The sequence below is a fragment of the Anser anser genome, assembly GCF_964211835.1.
Source record: "Anser anser genome assembly, chromosome: 30".
NCBI lineage: Eukaryota > Metazoa > Chordata > Aves > Anseriformes > Anatidae > Anser > Anser anser.
Genome location: NC_139751.1, coordinates 1,004,824 through 1,017,186, shown reverse-complemented (window position 1 = coordinate 1,017,186; position 12,363 = coordinate 1,004,824). Strand labels below are relative to the sequence as shown.

The 12,363-nt window shown below is 71.5% G+C and overlaps 1 protein-coding gene across 2 annotated transcripts; it reads right to left on the bottom strand.

Annotated features, from left to right (window-relative positions):
• Window positions 1–118: 118 nt before the first annotated feature.
• On the bottom strand, window positions 119–11,570 carry ADCY6 (adenylate cyclase 6). Of its 2 annotated transcripts, none has more exons than XM_083814139.1 (22): window positions 11,549–11,570; window positions 8,861–9,704; window positions 7,366–7,515; window positions 7,134–7,249; window positions 6,923–7,034; window positions 6,705–6,832; window positions 6,158–6,316; window positions 5,918–6,059; window positions 5,696–5,824; window positions 5,212–5,237; window positions 4,966–5,113; window positions 4,635–4,732; window positions 4,461–4,548; window positions 4,266–4,382; window positions 4,010–4,168; window positions 3,071–3,246; window positions 2,958–2,987; window positions 2,350–2,479; window positions 1,991–2,254; window positions 1,481–1,685; window positions 974–1,098; window positions 119–891 (listed from the first exon to the last, which is right to left on the bottom strand). In XM_083814139.1, exons 2-22 carry the CDS (start codon window positions 9,701–9,703, stop codon window positions 763–765), a joined length of 3,474 nt encoding a protein of 1,157 aa, XP_083670265.1. In that variant the 5' UTR covers window position 9,704; window positions 11,549–11,570; the 3' UTR covers window positions 119–762. The 2 variants fall into 2 exon arrangements, with proteins under 2 accessions (XP_083670265.1, XP_083670266.1); XM_083814140.1 differs by lacking the exon at window positions 11,549–11,570 and adding an exon at window positions 10,487–10,622 and having other exon boundaries at window positions 120–891.
• Between the last annotated feature and the right edge of the window lie 793 nt (window positions 11,571–12,363).

Below are 12,363 nucleotides of genomic sequence, written 5' to 3'. Positions count from 1 at the left end.
CCCGATGTGTCCCCCCCCGGTGCCCCCCCCCCCCCCAAACCGGTGACCCTTGACCCCCGCCCCTTAACCCCTGACCCCAAGGGCACGGCACGGCTCGTATCAAAGTGCGTTTATATAATTTATCTGTACAGGTGTGGGGGGGGAGGGGGCCGTACCGCGGTGGGGGGGGGGGGTAAAAGGGGCTGAGCCGCCCCCCCCCCCAGCTGCTTAAAAAAACAAAAATAAAAGGAAAATAAAGAAAAAAAAAGTCACTTCAGTCAGTTTTTTGCATTAAAAGGTGGGGGGGGGGCCGCCCCTCCCCCCGAAGAGCGTGCCCCCCCCCCCCCCGGGGCTCAGGGGAGGGCACGGGGGGGGGCTGGGACCCCTCTAAACCCCCCTGGGACCCCCCAGACCATGGGGGGGGGGGGGGAGGGCAAGGGGGGGGTCCCCACCCCCCCTCTTTGGCACTGGGGGGGGGAAATTTCAGAAAGGCTGCACCTTGCCCCCCCCAACCCCCCCATTAACCCCCCCCATTGCGGGGGGGCAGCCCCAACCCCCCTATTCGGGGGGGGGGCAGCCCCCAAATCACAGCGCCTGGGGTTGGGGGGGGGGGGTGGCAGATCACAGCCGCCCCCCCCCCCCAATTTCTCCCTTTTTTCCTCCCTTTTGGCTTTTCCCTCCTTTAACCTTTTTTTTTGGGGGGGGATTCCTCTTTTTTTTTTTTTTTGCCTGAGCCTGGAGCAGGCTGGGGGGGGGGAGTAGGGGGGTGCCGGGGGGGGCCCCCTAACTGCCCCCAGGGCCGGCATTGAGGAAGTAGGTGGTCATCTCCCCCTTGCCCTTGACCTTCACCAGCCCCCGGCACTCCAGCGAGTAGCCCTTGGCCGCCAGCACCTGGTAGAGGTCCGTGGTCACCTGGGGGGGGGGCAATAAGGTGAGTATGGGGGGGAGGGCTGGAAAAGGCCCCCCCACACACTCCCCCCGGTCCCCAGCCCACCTGGATGCGGTCGGGGACGCCGGTGCTGTCCATGCGGCTGGAGACGTTGACGGTGTTGCCCCAGATGTCGTACTGCGGCTTGCGCGCCCCGATCACCCCCGCCACCACCGGGCCCATGTTCAGGCCTGGGGGGGGGGGGGCAGAGTGTCACGGACCCCCCCACACACACACATGCACACAGACACACACACACCACCCCTGGGATATTGGGGGGGGGGGGGCTTGGGGTGGTGCGAGGGGGAGTGCGAAGGTGGAGGAAGGGGTGAAGAGCTGCAAAGGGGTGGGTGAAGGGACGGGGGGGGCAAAAAGGGGAAAGGGGGGGCAAAAAGAGGGGTAAAGTGAAGGGGGGGTAAAAAGGGGAAAGGGAAAGGGGGGGCAAAAAGGGGAAAGGGAAAGGGGGGGCAAGAAGAGGGGGAAAGGGAAAGGGAAAGGGTCAAAAAAGGGAAAGGGAAAGGGAAGGGGGGGTCAAAAGGGAAGGGGGGCAAAAAAATGGGGGGACCTGCTCACCGATCTTCATCTGGAAGTTGTTGAAGGAGTGCTCGTTGATGTACTTCATCTGCTCCATCAGGTGCATGGCGTAGTCGGCCAGCGCCGCGATGTGGCTGCGGCCCTCGCGGTCGTAGGTGGCGGCGTTGAGGCCCGAGGCCGCCATGTAGGTGCTGCCGATGGTCTTGATCTTCTCCAGCTGCCGGTACTTCTGCTCGCTGATGATCTGGGAGGGGGGGGACAGCACCGGCTTTGTGCCCCCCCGCCCCGAGCACCCGCACCGCTCCGCCACCTCTCCCTGGTGTCCACGTGCCCCAGCCCTGTGCTCCTCATCCTCCTTCGTGCGCTGCTCCACGGCCTCCCCCGGCCCCATGGGTCCCCATGGATCCCCACAGGTCTCCACGGGTCCCCAAGGGTCTCCAAAGATCCCCAAGGGTCTCCAAGCGTCCCCAAGGGTCCCCCCACACCTCATCCCCATGGGGTTCAACCTCCCGCATCCCCCCCGTGGCCTCCCCGGCGCCCCGCGGTCACCTCATCGAAGTCGGCGATGATCTCGTTGAGCAGCCGCAGGCACTCGACGCCCTCGTTGTTGGCCTCCAGCTCGACGTAGAACTCGGAGAAGTTGCTGATGGAGGCGAACATGACGGCCACGCACTCGCACGACTGGTAGTAGAGCTCGTCGTTGCGCCGCTCGCGGGCCAGGAAATGGGCCGCCACGTCCTTGGGCAGGATGTTGTGCAGCAGCCGCCGGTTGTAGGCCTGCAGCTCCTCCATCTCCTCCTTCTCGCCCGTCGCCTGCGTCGCGCGAGCCCTTGGAGCCACGTTGGGGGGGGATACGGAGCGGGGGGGGGTCCCCGCACCCGGCCCCGCGCCCCCCCCCCTCTCGCTACCTGCAGCTTCCAGAGGAAGTCGAGGCGGGCGGTGGACTCGACCTGCTGCGCGTGCAGGTACAGCGCCAGCGCGAAGACGGCCAGGACGACGGGGGTGACGTACCGCAGGGCCACCTTCCCCTCCGCCGGGCTGCGGGCGGACCCCCCCCCACACCAGGCTGAGCACACCGTGACCCCCGGGGGGGGTTGGGGGTACAGCCTCTGGGCCCCGCCACGGTGATGGGGACATGGCCACCGGATGGGTCTGTGCCCACCCCGGGGACCCCAAGGCTGTACCGCAACTGGACCCTAGTGATGCACCCAGACCCACCCCCCCCCAAATGCACCCACATCCCAAAATGCACCCCCTAAAGATGTAACCAGACCCGAGGCATCCCCCAAAGGTGAACCCAAAGCCCAAAGAAGGTCCCAAACCCCCCCAGTAACCCCCAAAAGACGTGCCCAGAGCCCCAAAGCTGCCCCCATGCCATGTGGAGACCCCCATGGGACACACGGAGACCCCCAAGGGACGCTCCGTCCCTCCCAGCACAGCCCCCCAAGGGTCCCTCCCGCTGCCTCCCCGCTCCCCTCCTCTCCCAGCACCCCACTGGTCCCAGTTCCCCCCTCACCATTCGCCCTGGGTCACGTTGAAGAAGGGCCTGCGGGGAGGACAGAGGGTCAGCGGGGTGGGGACCCCAGGCGGGGGGGGACCCCAGGCGGGGGGGACGGGGAGGGCACTCACAGCGCGTTGGCCACCACCAGCAGGTCGGCGTTGTCGAAGAGGGCGGCCTGGGGCCCCTCCACCAGCACCAGGTAGGTGGCCTCGATGGCCACCATGAGCAGCAGCTTCCCGATGCTGCTGATGTGCAGGAAGACGGAGCAGGCCAGCAGGCTGAGCAGCACGCTGTAGGTGAAGTACTGCGGGGGGGGGGACAGGCGGGGGGTGCACGGGGCTGCGGCGGCACCCATGGGCACCCCCACCCACTCCCCGGTGTCACCCCAAGCCTGCAGGGACCTGGCACCTTTGGGGACCCCGTGCAGGACCTCACACCCATAGGGGCTGACGCCAGCACCCTATAACCTCGAGGACCCTGTGCTAGCACCCCTGGGGACATGGCACCCGTGGGGACCCCGTGCCAGCACCGTGCAGGACACCTCGCACCCATAGGGGCTGATGCCAGCGCCCTATAACCTCAAGGACCCCATGCTAGCACCCCTGGGGACACGGCGCCTTTAGGGACCCCATACCAGCACCAGCGCAGGATATTGCGCCCGCAGGGACCTGCGCTGACATTCCGCACCCTTGGGGACACCGGGACAGCACGGTGACACCCTGCACCCTCAGGGACAGCGTGCCAGCACCCTTGGGGACCTCACGGTGACATCCTGCACCCCTGTGCTGGCACCCTTGGGACACAGCAAGGACCCTGTGGGGGTGCCCTACTCAGTCAGCCCCCCCCTACCAACACACCCCCAGGACTTTGCACCCACAGGGACCCGTGCCAGCGCCCTACACCCTCAGGAACCCCGTGCCAGCACCCTTGGGGACCCTACACCTTCGGGACCCCCACACCGGCACCCTGCACCCTCGAGGGCCCACGCTGGCAGCCCTACACCAGCACCCCAGCAGGACCCCATGCCTGGGGGGGGGTCCCCATCCCAGCACCCCACAACCGCTCACCTCAGGGAAGTCGCAGGCCAGCCCGTGGGGGCGGCACGGCCCCGGGGGGGCCCCCAGCGAGAGGTTGAGGGCACGGAGCTGGCAGGGCCCCACCGCCGCGGGGGTGATGTTGAGCTCGCGGGCGGCGCAGTCCCGCAGGGGAACCCGGCTGCAGGCGAACTGGGAAGGGGTGGCGGGGGGAAGGCAGGGGGTGAGCCCCGAGCCCCCCCCCCCCCGGCGTGTCCCCCATCCCCGAGCCCCATCCCCGCACCCTCACCATGTTGACGAAGGCGGCGACGAAGACGAGGAGGACGGTGAAGACGGCGATGGCGGTGCTGCGGGCGCGGGAGCGGACGATGGCCCGGGAGAGACGCTGCAGGGCAGCAGGGAAGAGCTGGGGGGGGGAGGAAAAAGACCCCGGTCAGGCACCACCGAGCCCCCCCCATAAGCTGCCCACCCGCCCCCTACTCACAGCAACGCAGGAGTAGACGGCGCAGATGAAGAGGATGGCGGAGAGGAGGACGAAGATGCTGACGTAGACGCCGAGCATCAGCGGGGAGCTGCGGAGAGAGGTGGCCGTGAGCGGCAGCGGGGGGCTGGGGGGGGGCGGGGGGGACACCGGGGGCACCGGGGCTGCGGCACTCACGGGGGAAACACCAAAAACTGGAGGCAGCAGATGAAGCAGAAGACGAGCAGGGTGCAGGCCACGTAGCCGCCGAAGCGGTCGTCCACCTTCTTGGAGTACTGCGGGGAGGAGCAGCGTGAGCCGGGACGGGGGGGGGGACAGAAGGGGACAGGGGGGGCCCAAAAGGACAGAGGGGGGCCCCCAAAAGGACGCAGGGGGGCCAGAACGAAGGTGACTCAAGGGGACGGAGGTGAGATGGGATGGGCTGAGATGGAGGGGACAAAGGTGACAATAGGGCTAGGATAAAGGGGATGGAGGGGGGGGGACAAAGGGGGGGACACGGGGTCCCCACCTTCTTCTCCAGATCGTGCGTCTGGAAGGTGAGCAGGAACTTCTTGACGTGGTCCTTGCGGAGCTGGTCGATGCTGCGCGCGTCGATGGCCCGGCTCAGGAACTCGTCCACCTCGTCCTCGGGGTTGAGGGCCTCCTGGGCACCGCGGCTGGGGCACGGGGCGGGGGGGGTCAAGGCTCCTTGTGCCCCCCCCCCGGCTCAGCCCCCTTCCCAGAACACTGAGCGCTGAGGTATGGGGGCACTTACTTGTCCTTGCTGGAGTCATCAATGCCCTGGGGAGGCAAAAGATGGGGGGGGGCATCAGGGGCATTGGCAGGGACTTGGGGCGGGGGGGGTCCCAGGGCTGGTGACGATGGGGGCAAGACCCCAGGGGTGACCCTGGGGGGGCCGTGGGGCATCCCCAAAGTCACCAGCACCGGCAAGAACAGGGGACAGTCACAAGAGTGACAAGGCCTGGGGACGTCCTCAAGGGTCCCCAAAGCCTGGAAAAGATTGGGGGGGGTCCCAAGGGTCCGTAAGGGCAGGGTGAGGGGGTCCTGACCCCAGTGAGGATGGGGGGGGGGGGAGGGGGACACTCAGGGAATCCCGGCTGTGGCCAGGAGGAGGAAGCAGGGAAGTGCTGCGGGCACAGATGGGGAAGCCACAGGAAGGTGTCACGGGGCTGATACGGCCACAGGGGGAGGGTCCCACACCCAGTGCCCCCCCCTCAGTCCCCCCGGGGGCTGCTCACCATCTGCCGGAAGGCCTTGGAGTCCTTGGTGCGGGAGAAGGAGCGCTCGGGCACCCAGCGCGGCACCAGCCCCTCCGTCGAGTTGGCCCGAGCGCGCTGCAGCTTGGCCAGGATGGCTTTCTCCTCCTTCTGCGGGGCAACGAGGCCGTGAGCGGGGCAGCCCCCGGCCCCCCCACACCCCCCGGCCCCCCCACACCCCCCGGCCCCGTCCCCCTGACTCACGCGCTTCTGGCTGCAGCCCACGATGAGGAAGGTCTCGATGTTGTGCTCCTTGAGGTAGGCGTTGCGCTCGCCGCCGTGGCCCGGCTCCACCTCGTAGTCCCCGTTCAGGTACTGCAGCGTGGCCCAGGTGATGTGGATGCGCCTGCGGGGGTCCAGGACGGGGGGGAAAGGCGCTGAGCCCTGCTGCCACCGGCACCCCCCCCAACCCTGGACCCCCCCAGCCCCGCTCGCCCAGCTCACCCGGCTTTGCCGCCCGCCTCCATGTGGTTGGCCAGCGTCACGTCGTTGGACCAGACGTCGAACTGCCACTTGCGCAGCCCCAGGACCCCGCAGTGCACGCGCCCGCTGTGGATGCCCACGCGCATGTTGACGTTCACCCCCGTCACCTCGCGCACCAGCCTGCGGACGGCCACCGGCACCGCGTCACCCGGCGGCCACCGGCCCCGTGGGTGCCGTGCGCCGGGGACACGCGCGGCCCGGTCGTGACCACGCGCGGGCACCGGGGACGTTCGTGTCCAAGCAGCCAGGGTCGCACCAGCACCGGGGACGTGCGTAAAACCCAGCTGGGGACACGCACCGGGGCTCGTGGTGGCACCGGGGACGTGCCAGCTTTGGGGACACGCGTGGTCTCGGTGGGGTTGCGGTGGCACCGGGGACACACCGGTGCTAGGGACAAGCGCAGAGCCCCCCCTTGGGACTCCGGCGGCGCTGGGGACGTGCCAGCACCAGCGATGGGCACGGCCCCCTGGGGTCTCAGCGGCACCGGGGCCGTGCCCACCCCACTCACGAGATGGCCTCGATCATGTCGACCCCCATCTCCACGCAGCAGTGCGCGTGGTCCCCGCGCGCCTCCGGCAGCCCCGACACGCAGTAGTAGCAGTCCCCCAGGATCTTGATGCGCAGGCAGTGGTTCTCCTGGGGGGGGGGACACACGGCAGAGAGGCCAGGCAGGTCAGGACGGGGGGGTCTGGACCCCCAAACCCCCTACCCCGGCTCACCGCTCACCGCCGCCAGCTTGTCGAAGCGCGCGAAGAGCTCGTTGAGCGTCATCACCAGCTCCTGGGCCGTGCACTGCGACGCCAGGCTGGTGAAGCCCTCAATGTCCGCGAAGAGGATGCTGCCGGGAGGAAGGGCACGGGCTGGAAGTGGCTCTGGGGGGGGACACACCGCCCCGGACACCCCCCCCCCCCAAAACCTCACCCCCACCCCGCGGTACCTGACGTTGTCGTGCTTCTGGATGTAGATCTTGTGGAACATCATCTTCTTGGTGTTGATGTCCTCCTTCATCTCCATGGCCACGTGCTGGGGCAGCACCGAGAGCAGCAGGCGCTCCTGCGTCCAGCACCACCCCGTCAGCCGCCGGGTCCCCCCTCCACCGCCGCCCCGGGGTCCCCGTTGTCCCCGGGACCCCCCACTCCCACCCCCCAGGCCCTCCTGGCGTCCCCCACCTGCTGCCGGTTCTCCCGCTGGAGGTGCAGCCGCGCCTGGATGTAGCCGCGGGTCTCCTGGAAGGCCTGGCGCTGCGAGACCTCGGCGGGGTAGTGGGTGCAGACCCCCACCACGTTGGTGCACAGGAAGATCAGGGCGTTGGCGCTCAGCTGGGGACAGCGGCAGGCTCAGCGCGGCCACCGAGGACCCCCGAGATCCAGACCACCAGCTCCGTACCCCCCCCCCCCCCCAAAACCCCGGCTCTAGAGCGCGGGGGGAGCTGCCAATAGGACCAGGGAGGGGCTGCAAAGGGGGACGTGGGGGCTCAAGGCAGGGGGGTGAGGGGGACACGGGGCAGGGGGACAGAGGGCAGCTGGAGATGGGGGAAAACACGGCCCGGGGTGGTGTGGGGGGGGGGGCGCAGGGACACGGGGCGAGGAGAACGTGGGGAACCAGGGGATCCGGTGCAAGGGGAACACGGGGGACCAGGGGACGGGGGGGACCTGGGGGTGCAGGGACCCAGGGCAGGTTCGGGGGGGGGGGGGGGCACGGGGCTGCAGCCAGGCCCCGCGGGCCCTCGGGAAGCGGAGGAAGCCGGGGGAGGGCCGGGAAGCGGAGATGGCTGCAGCGGGAGCGCTGCGGTTTCCCCCCTCCCCGTCCCCATCCCCTGGGACCAGGGCCAGGGCTATTTATAGGGCTGGGGCAGGCTTTGGGGGGGGGGGGGGGGGCTCCCACCGCATCCCATCCCCGCTGCCTGCCATGCGGGGTCATCTCATTGCAAGGGGGGTGGTGGTGGTGTTGGGGGGGGAGATGTCCCCTCCCGTGCCCCCGACCCTAATTGGCTCGGCCCTCGCCTCCAGCATCGCGCTTCCCTGCCCCGGCCCCACGGGGACGGCACGTGGCCCCCGCCCCGGCCAGGCAGGGCGAGGGTGACAGCCCCGAGCTGGGGGGGGGGGGAAACACAGCCAGGGCCTGGGAACAAACAGCCCCAGGGCCAACACAGCCCCCGTGCCCCCCCTTCGTGCCCTTGGCCCTGGGGGGGCAGAATGGGGGACGGTGCCCACTTTGGGGACCCCCATGGGAGCCCCCCCTCCGCCCCAAGCTCTCTGGCCCCGTGCCTTCCCCCGGGGGGTTTCCGCCAGCCCCACAACGGGGGCTTTGTGGGTGCCCCCGCCCCGGCACGGCCCACAATGGAGGGTTTGTGCGCGGCCCCAGCGGGACAAGGGGCCGCGGCGCCCCCGGCGCGGGGCTGCGGCGGGGAGGAGGGGGCGACCCCAGCCATGCCGCCAGCAGCACCCACAGACACCCTTCCCCCCAAAACCTCCCCCCCCACCCCGGGCATCCAGAACTTTCCACGCACAGAGGCGGAAGGGGCAGAAAAGCCAATTTTGCAACGAGGGGGAGACTCCGACAGAACTGGGGGACAACCGGGGGGTCTGTCCGTCCCCCCCCCAAGTACTGCCCCAGCCCCACGCCGCCAGCAGCCCACCCCCCCCCATCCCGAGAGGGTCCTACCTGCTTCCAGAGGAAGGGGTCGGCGGCGTTGCGGTGCCAGGCGATGGCGAGGTGCAGGGCGGAGAGCAGCGCGCCGGCCAGCACGGCCGCCCGCATCCGCACGGGCAGCAGGGTGTAGGTGATGTAGATGAAGAAGACGCTCCACCAGACGCCCTCGGCCGCGCTGCGGGGCGCCGCGGCCACCGTGCCCAGCGCCTGCACCCCGGCCAGCAGCCCCAGCACCACGTAGCTCACCACCCACATGTAGTCCTGGGGGAAGGCGCTGCGGCTGCACAGCACCATCAGGAGCAGGAAGAGCCCCGTGGCGCCCGCCAGCGAGGCGGCCGCCGGCACGTGCGGGGCACCGGGCAGGCAGTGGAAGAGCAGCATCACCCCGCAGACCAGCACCAGCACCCCCATCAGCACCGTCAGGCTGCTCTGGTTCATCTGGAAGAAGTAGCGCTGGTAGAGCCGCTCCAGCTTGGCCGACTGGAAGCGCTTGGAGCGGAAGACCTGCAGCAAACGCCGCCAGCACTCGCCGGCCGACAGCCGCTCGCCGCGGCCCCCGGCCCCCTTGGGCGCCTTGGCCTCGCTGTCCTCCAAGCCCAGGTCCCCCGATTTGAGCCCCGGGTCCCCCGCCGGCCCCTTCTTGCCATAGTGGTCCTCCTGCCAGGTGCAGCGCAGCCCCGGGGCGGCCCGGGGGGGCCCCGCGCCCCGTTCCATCTCAGGGTCCTGCAGGCAGCTCATGTAGCGGGGGCCGCAGAGGGCGGCGCGCGGGCGCTTGCCCTTCTTGCCGTTGCGCTCCCCCCATGCCGTCTTCCGCTCGTCCACCTTGGGCACCAGGATGCCGCTGAACCACGACATGCTGCGGGCAGCGGCTGGGGGTCAGCACCCAACCCGGGGTCCCGCTGCCTCCGGGACCCCCGACCGCTACCTCCGGGTGGTGCCGAGCGGCCCCCTCCGTCCCAACCCGTCCCTCCCCGGGGAGCCGGAGCCCACGGCACCGGGGCACCGGTTCTCCGTCCAGCCCCACGGGTGCCGTGCCCGTGCCGGTGCCGGCAGCAGGTGCCCGGTGGCGGGTGCCGAGGCTGGGCCCCGCCGCGGCCTCCCTGGCGCAGCGACCTGCGGCGAAACTGGAACCGTCCCCGGGCGTCCCGGCCCTGTTTGTCTTGAACGGCGGCCAAGCGGCTCCCCGGGGCACCGGGGCCCAGCCCGGGATGTGGCAGCCGGTCCCAGCCCCGGGGTGCGCAGCGAAAGGGAACGGCCGCCGGGAAGGGCCGGGCCCCGGAGGCGGCGGCCGCCTCCCTCCTCCCCTGCACCGGGCACGGCCTCGGGGACCCCCGCCGGGCCCGGCCGCCGCACCCCGGGACGCCCCGGGCCCCGCCAGCGCCCTCCCGGCGCCGCCCCGGGGAGCCCCGAGGAGCCCCCGCTGCACCGGCCCGGGCACCTCCCGGGGCCCCGAGCACCGCCCCGCGCCCCGGGGGCCGCGCAGCCCCCGCTGCCCCGGGGCCCTTGCTCCGCCGCACCGGGCGCGCCCCGGCCCCGGGCACTGTCTCCGCCGCCGCCGCCCCGGGTGCCCGCCCCGGTACCCCGGGGTCCCCCCGCCCCGGTCGCCGCGCCCCGTGCGCCCGGTCCGGCCCCGCTCACCTCCGCGTCCGCCGCCGCCGCCGCCCGAGGGGCCCCGCGCCCCGGTCCGGCCCCGGTCCGGCCCCGCCGCCGCCGCCCGTTCCTACACGGCGGCCACGCTGCGCCCCCGCCGCCCCATCCCGCGCCCAGGCCGGGCCCCCGGTGCCGGCCCCGGTCGCGGCCCCGGTCGCGGTCCCGGCCCGCCCCGGCCGGTGCCCGCCCCCCCGGCCGGATCCGCTCCCGGGCGCTCCCGGCCGGCGGTCTTAAAGGCGCAGAGGCGGCGGCCCGGTACGGCCCGGTACGGCCCGGTACGGCCCGGTGCGGCGGGGGAGGCGCGGGCGGCGCGCGGGGGCGGCGGGCGCGCGCGCGGGCACGGGCGGCCCGGTACCCCCGGGGCCGCGCAGACACGGCCACACGCGCCGCCGGCCTGCACCGACATGGCGGGGACAACGGGGACACGCGCAGCCGTGGCCCCGCACACGCACACACACACAGAGCCCCCCCCCCCCCCCGGTGCGTGCCCCTTGCACACTCAGCCCCTCGCTCACACACACGCACACCCCCCCCCGCGCGCATCCCCGCACCCCCTTGCACGCGCACGCACGCGCTCGTGCACCCTTGCACGCGCGCTCGCCCCCTTTTACGCGCGCCCGTCGCGCGGCGCCTTGCACACGCAGACAGCCCCCCCCTTGCACACGCACCCCCCCCCACGCACCCTGTACTCCTCCCCAGCATGCGCGCCCCCTCGCACACGCACCCCCCTGCACGCACACACCCCTTTGCACACCCCTTCGTTCGTGCCCCCCCCGTTAGTGCACACACGCCCCCACCAGCACCTGTGGGCACGGGGCACCCCCCCCTGCTGCCCCCCCCCCCCAACCCCAGGGGGGCACGGATCAGGCCCTGGGGCACCCGCAGCCCCAGGAGGGGTCCAGCCCCGGGCCTCCTGCCCCCCCTCCCCCCCCCGTTATCCCAGAGACCAGGAAAGGGTCGTGCACCCCCCCTTAACGGCAGGGCCCCCCCCATTTCCCTCCCCCCGCAGCAGCGCTGGGCCCCGGGGAACGCAGATTAATCATTAATTACCAGCGCCGCCGCCGGCCCCGTGTCCCCGCGGCCCCGTGAGGAAGTGCCGCCAGGCGGGGGGGGGGGGGAAGGGGGGGGGGGTGGCAGTGCCACCCGTGTCCCCGTGGGGCCACCAGCACCCGGCACAGGGCCAGGGCTGAGGGTACCCAGAGGTCCTGGGGGGGGCCCTGGTCCCAGGGAGGCTGCATCGCACCCTCCTCGGGTGTCGGCACCCAGAGGCACCATCCTGCCCCGGGCCCAATCCTGAACCTGCTGGGGATCCCAGGGCCGGATCCTGACCCTGCTGGGGCTCCCCGGGCCGGATCCTGACCCTGCCAGGGCTCCCCAAGGCGGATCCTGACCCTGCTGGGGATCCCCGGGCTGGATCCTGACCCTGCTGGGGATCCCAGGGCCGGATCCTGACCCTGCTGGGGCTCCCCAAGGCGGATCCTGACCCTGCTGGGGACCCCTGGGTTGGATCCTGACCCTGCTGGGGACCCCTGGGTTGGATCCTGACCCTGCTGGGGCTCCCCAGGCTGGATCCTGACCCTGCTGGGGCTCCCAGGGCCGGATCCTGACCCTGCTGGGGATCCCAGGGCCGGATCCTGACCCTGCTGGGGACCCCTGGGTTGGATCCTGACCCTGCTGGGGCTCCCCAGGCTGGATCCTGACCCTGCTGGGGCTCCCCGGGCCGGATCCTGACCTTTGCCGGGGCTCCCCGGGCCGCATCCTGACCCTGCTGGCACTTCCCAGGCCAGACCCCGGCCATGCCGGAGCTCCCCGGGCCCTGCCCCTGCCCACTCTGCTCCTCCCCGGGCCGCATCCTGACCGCCCCG

Bases quoted from the DNA above. Each gene is read 5' to 3' on its own strand.
- ADCY6 (XM_083814139.1), bottom strand. From the start codon at position 9,703: ATGTCGTGGTTCAGCGGCATCCTGGTGCCCAAGGTGGACGAGCGGAAG. The intron at 7,516-8,860 runs GTAGGACCCTCT...CGCTGTCCCCAG, and splicing joins ACCCCTTCCTCTGGAAGCAG to CTGAGCGCCAACGCCCTGAT. The intron at 4,549-4,634 runs GTGAGTGCCGCA...CTCTCTCCGCAG, and splicing joins CAGTTTTTGGTGTTTCCCCC to CTCCCCGCTGATGCTCGGCG.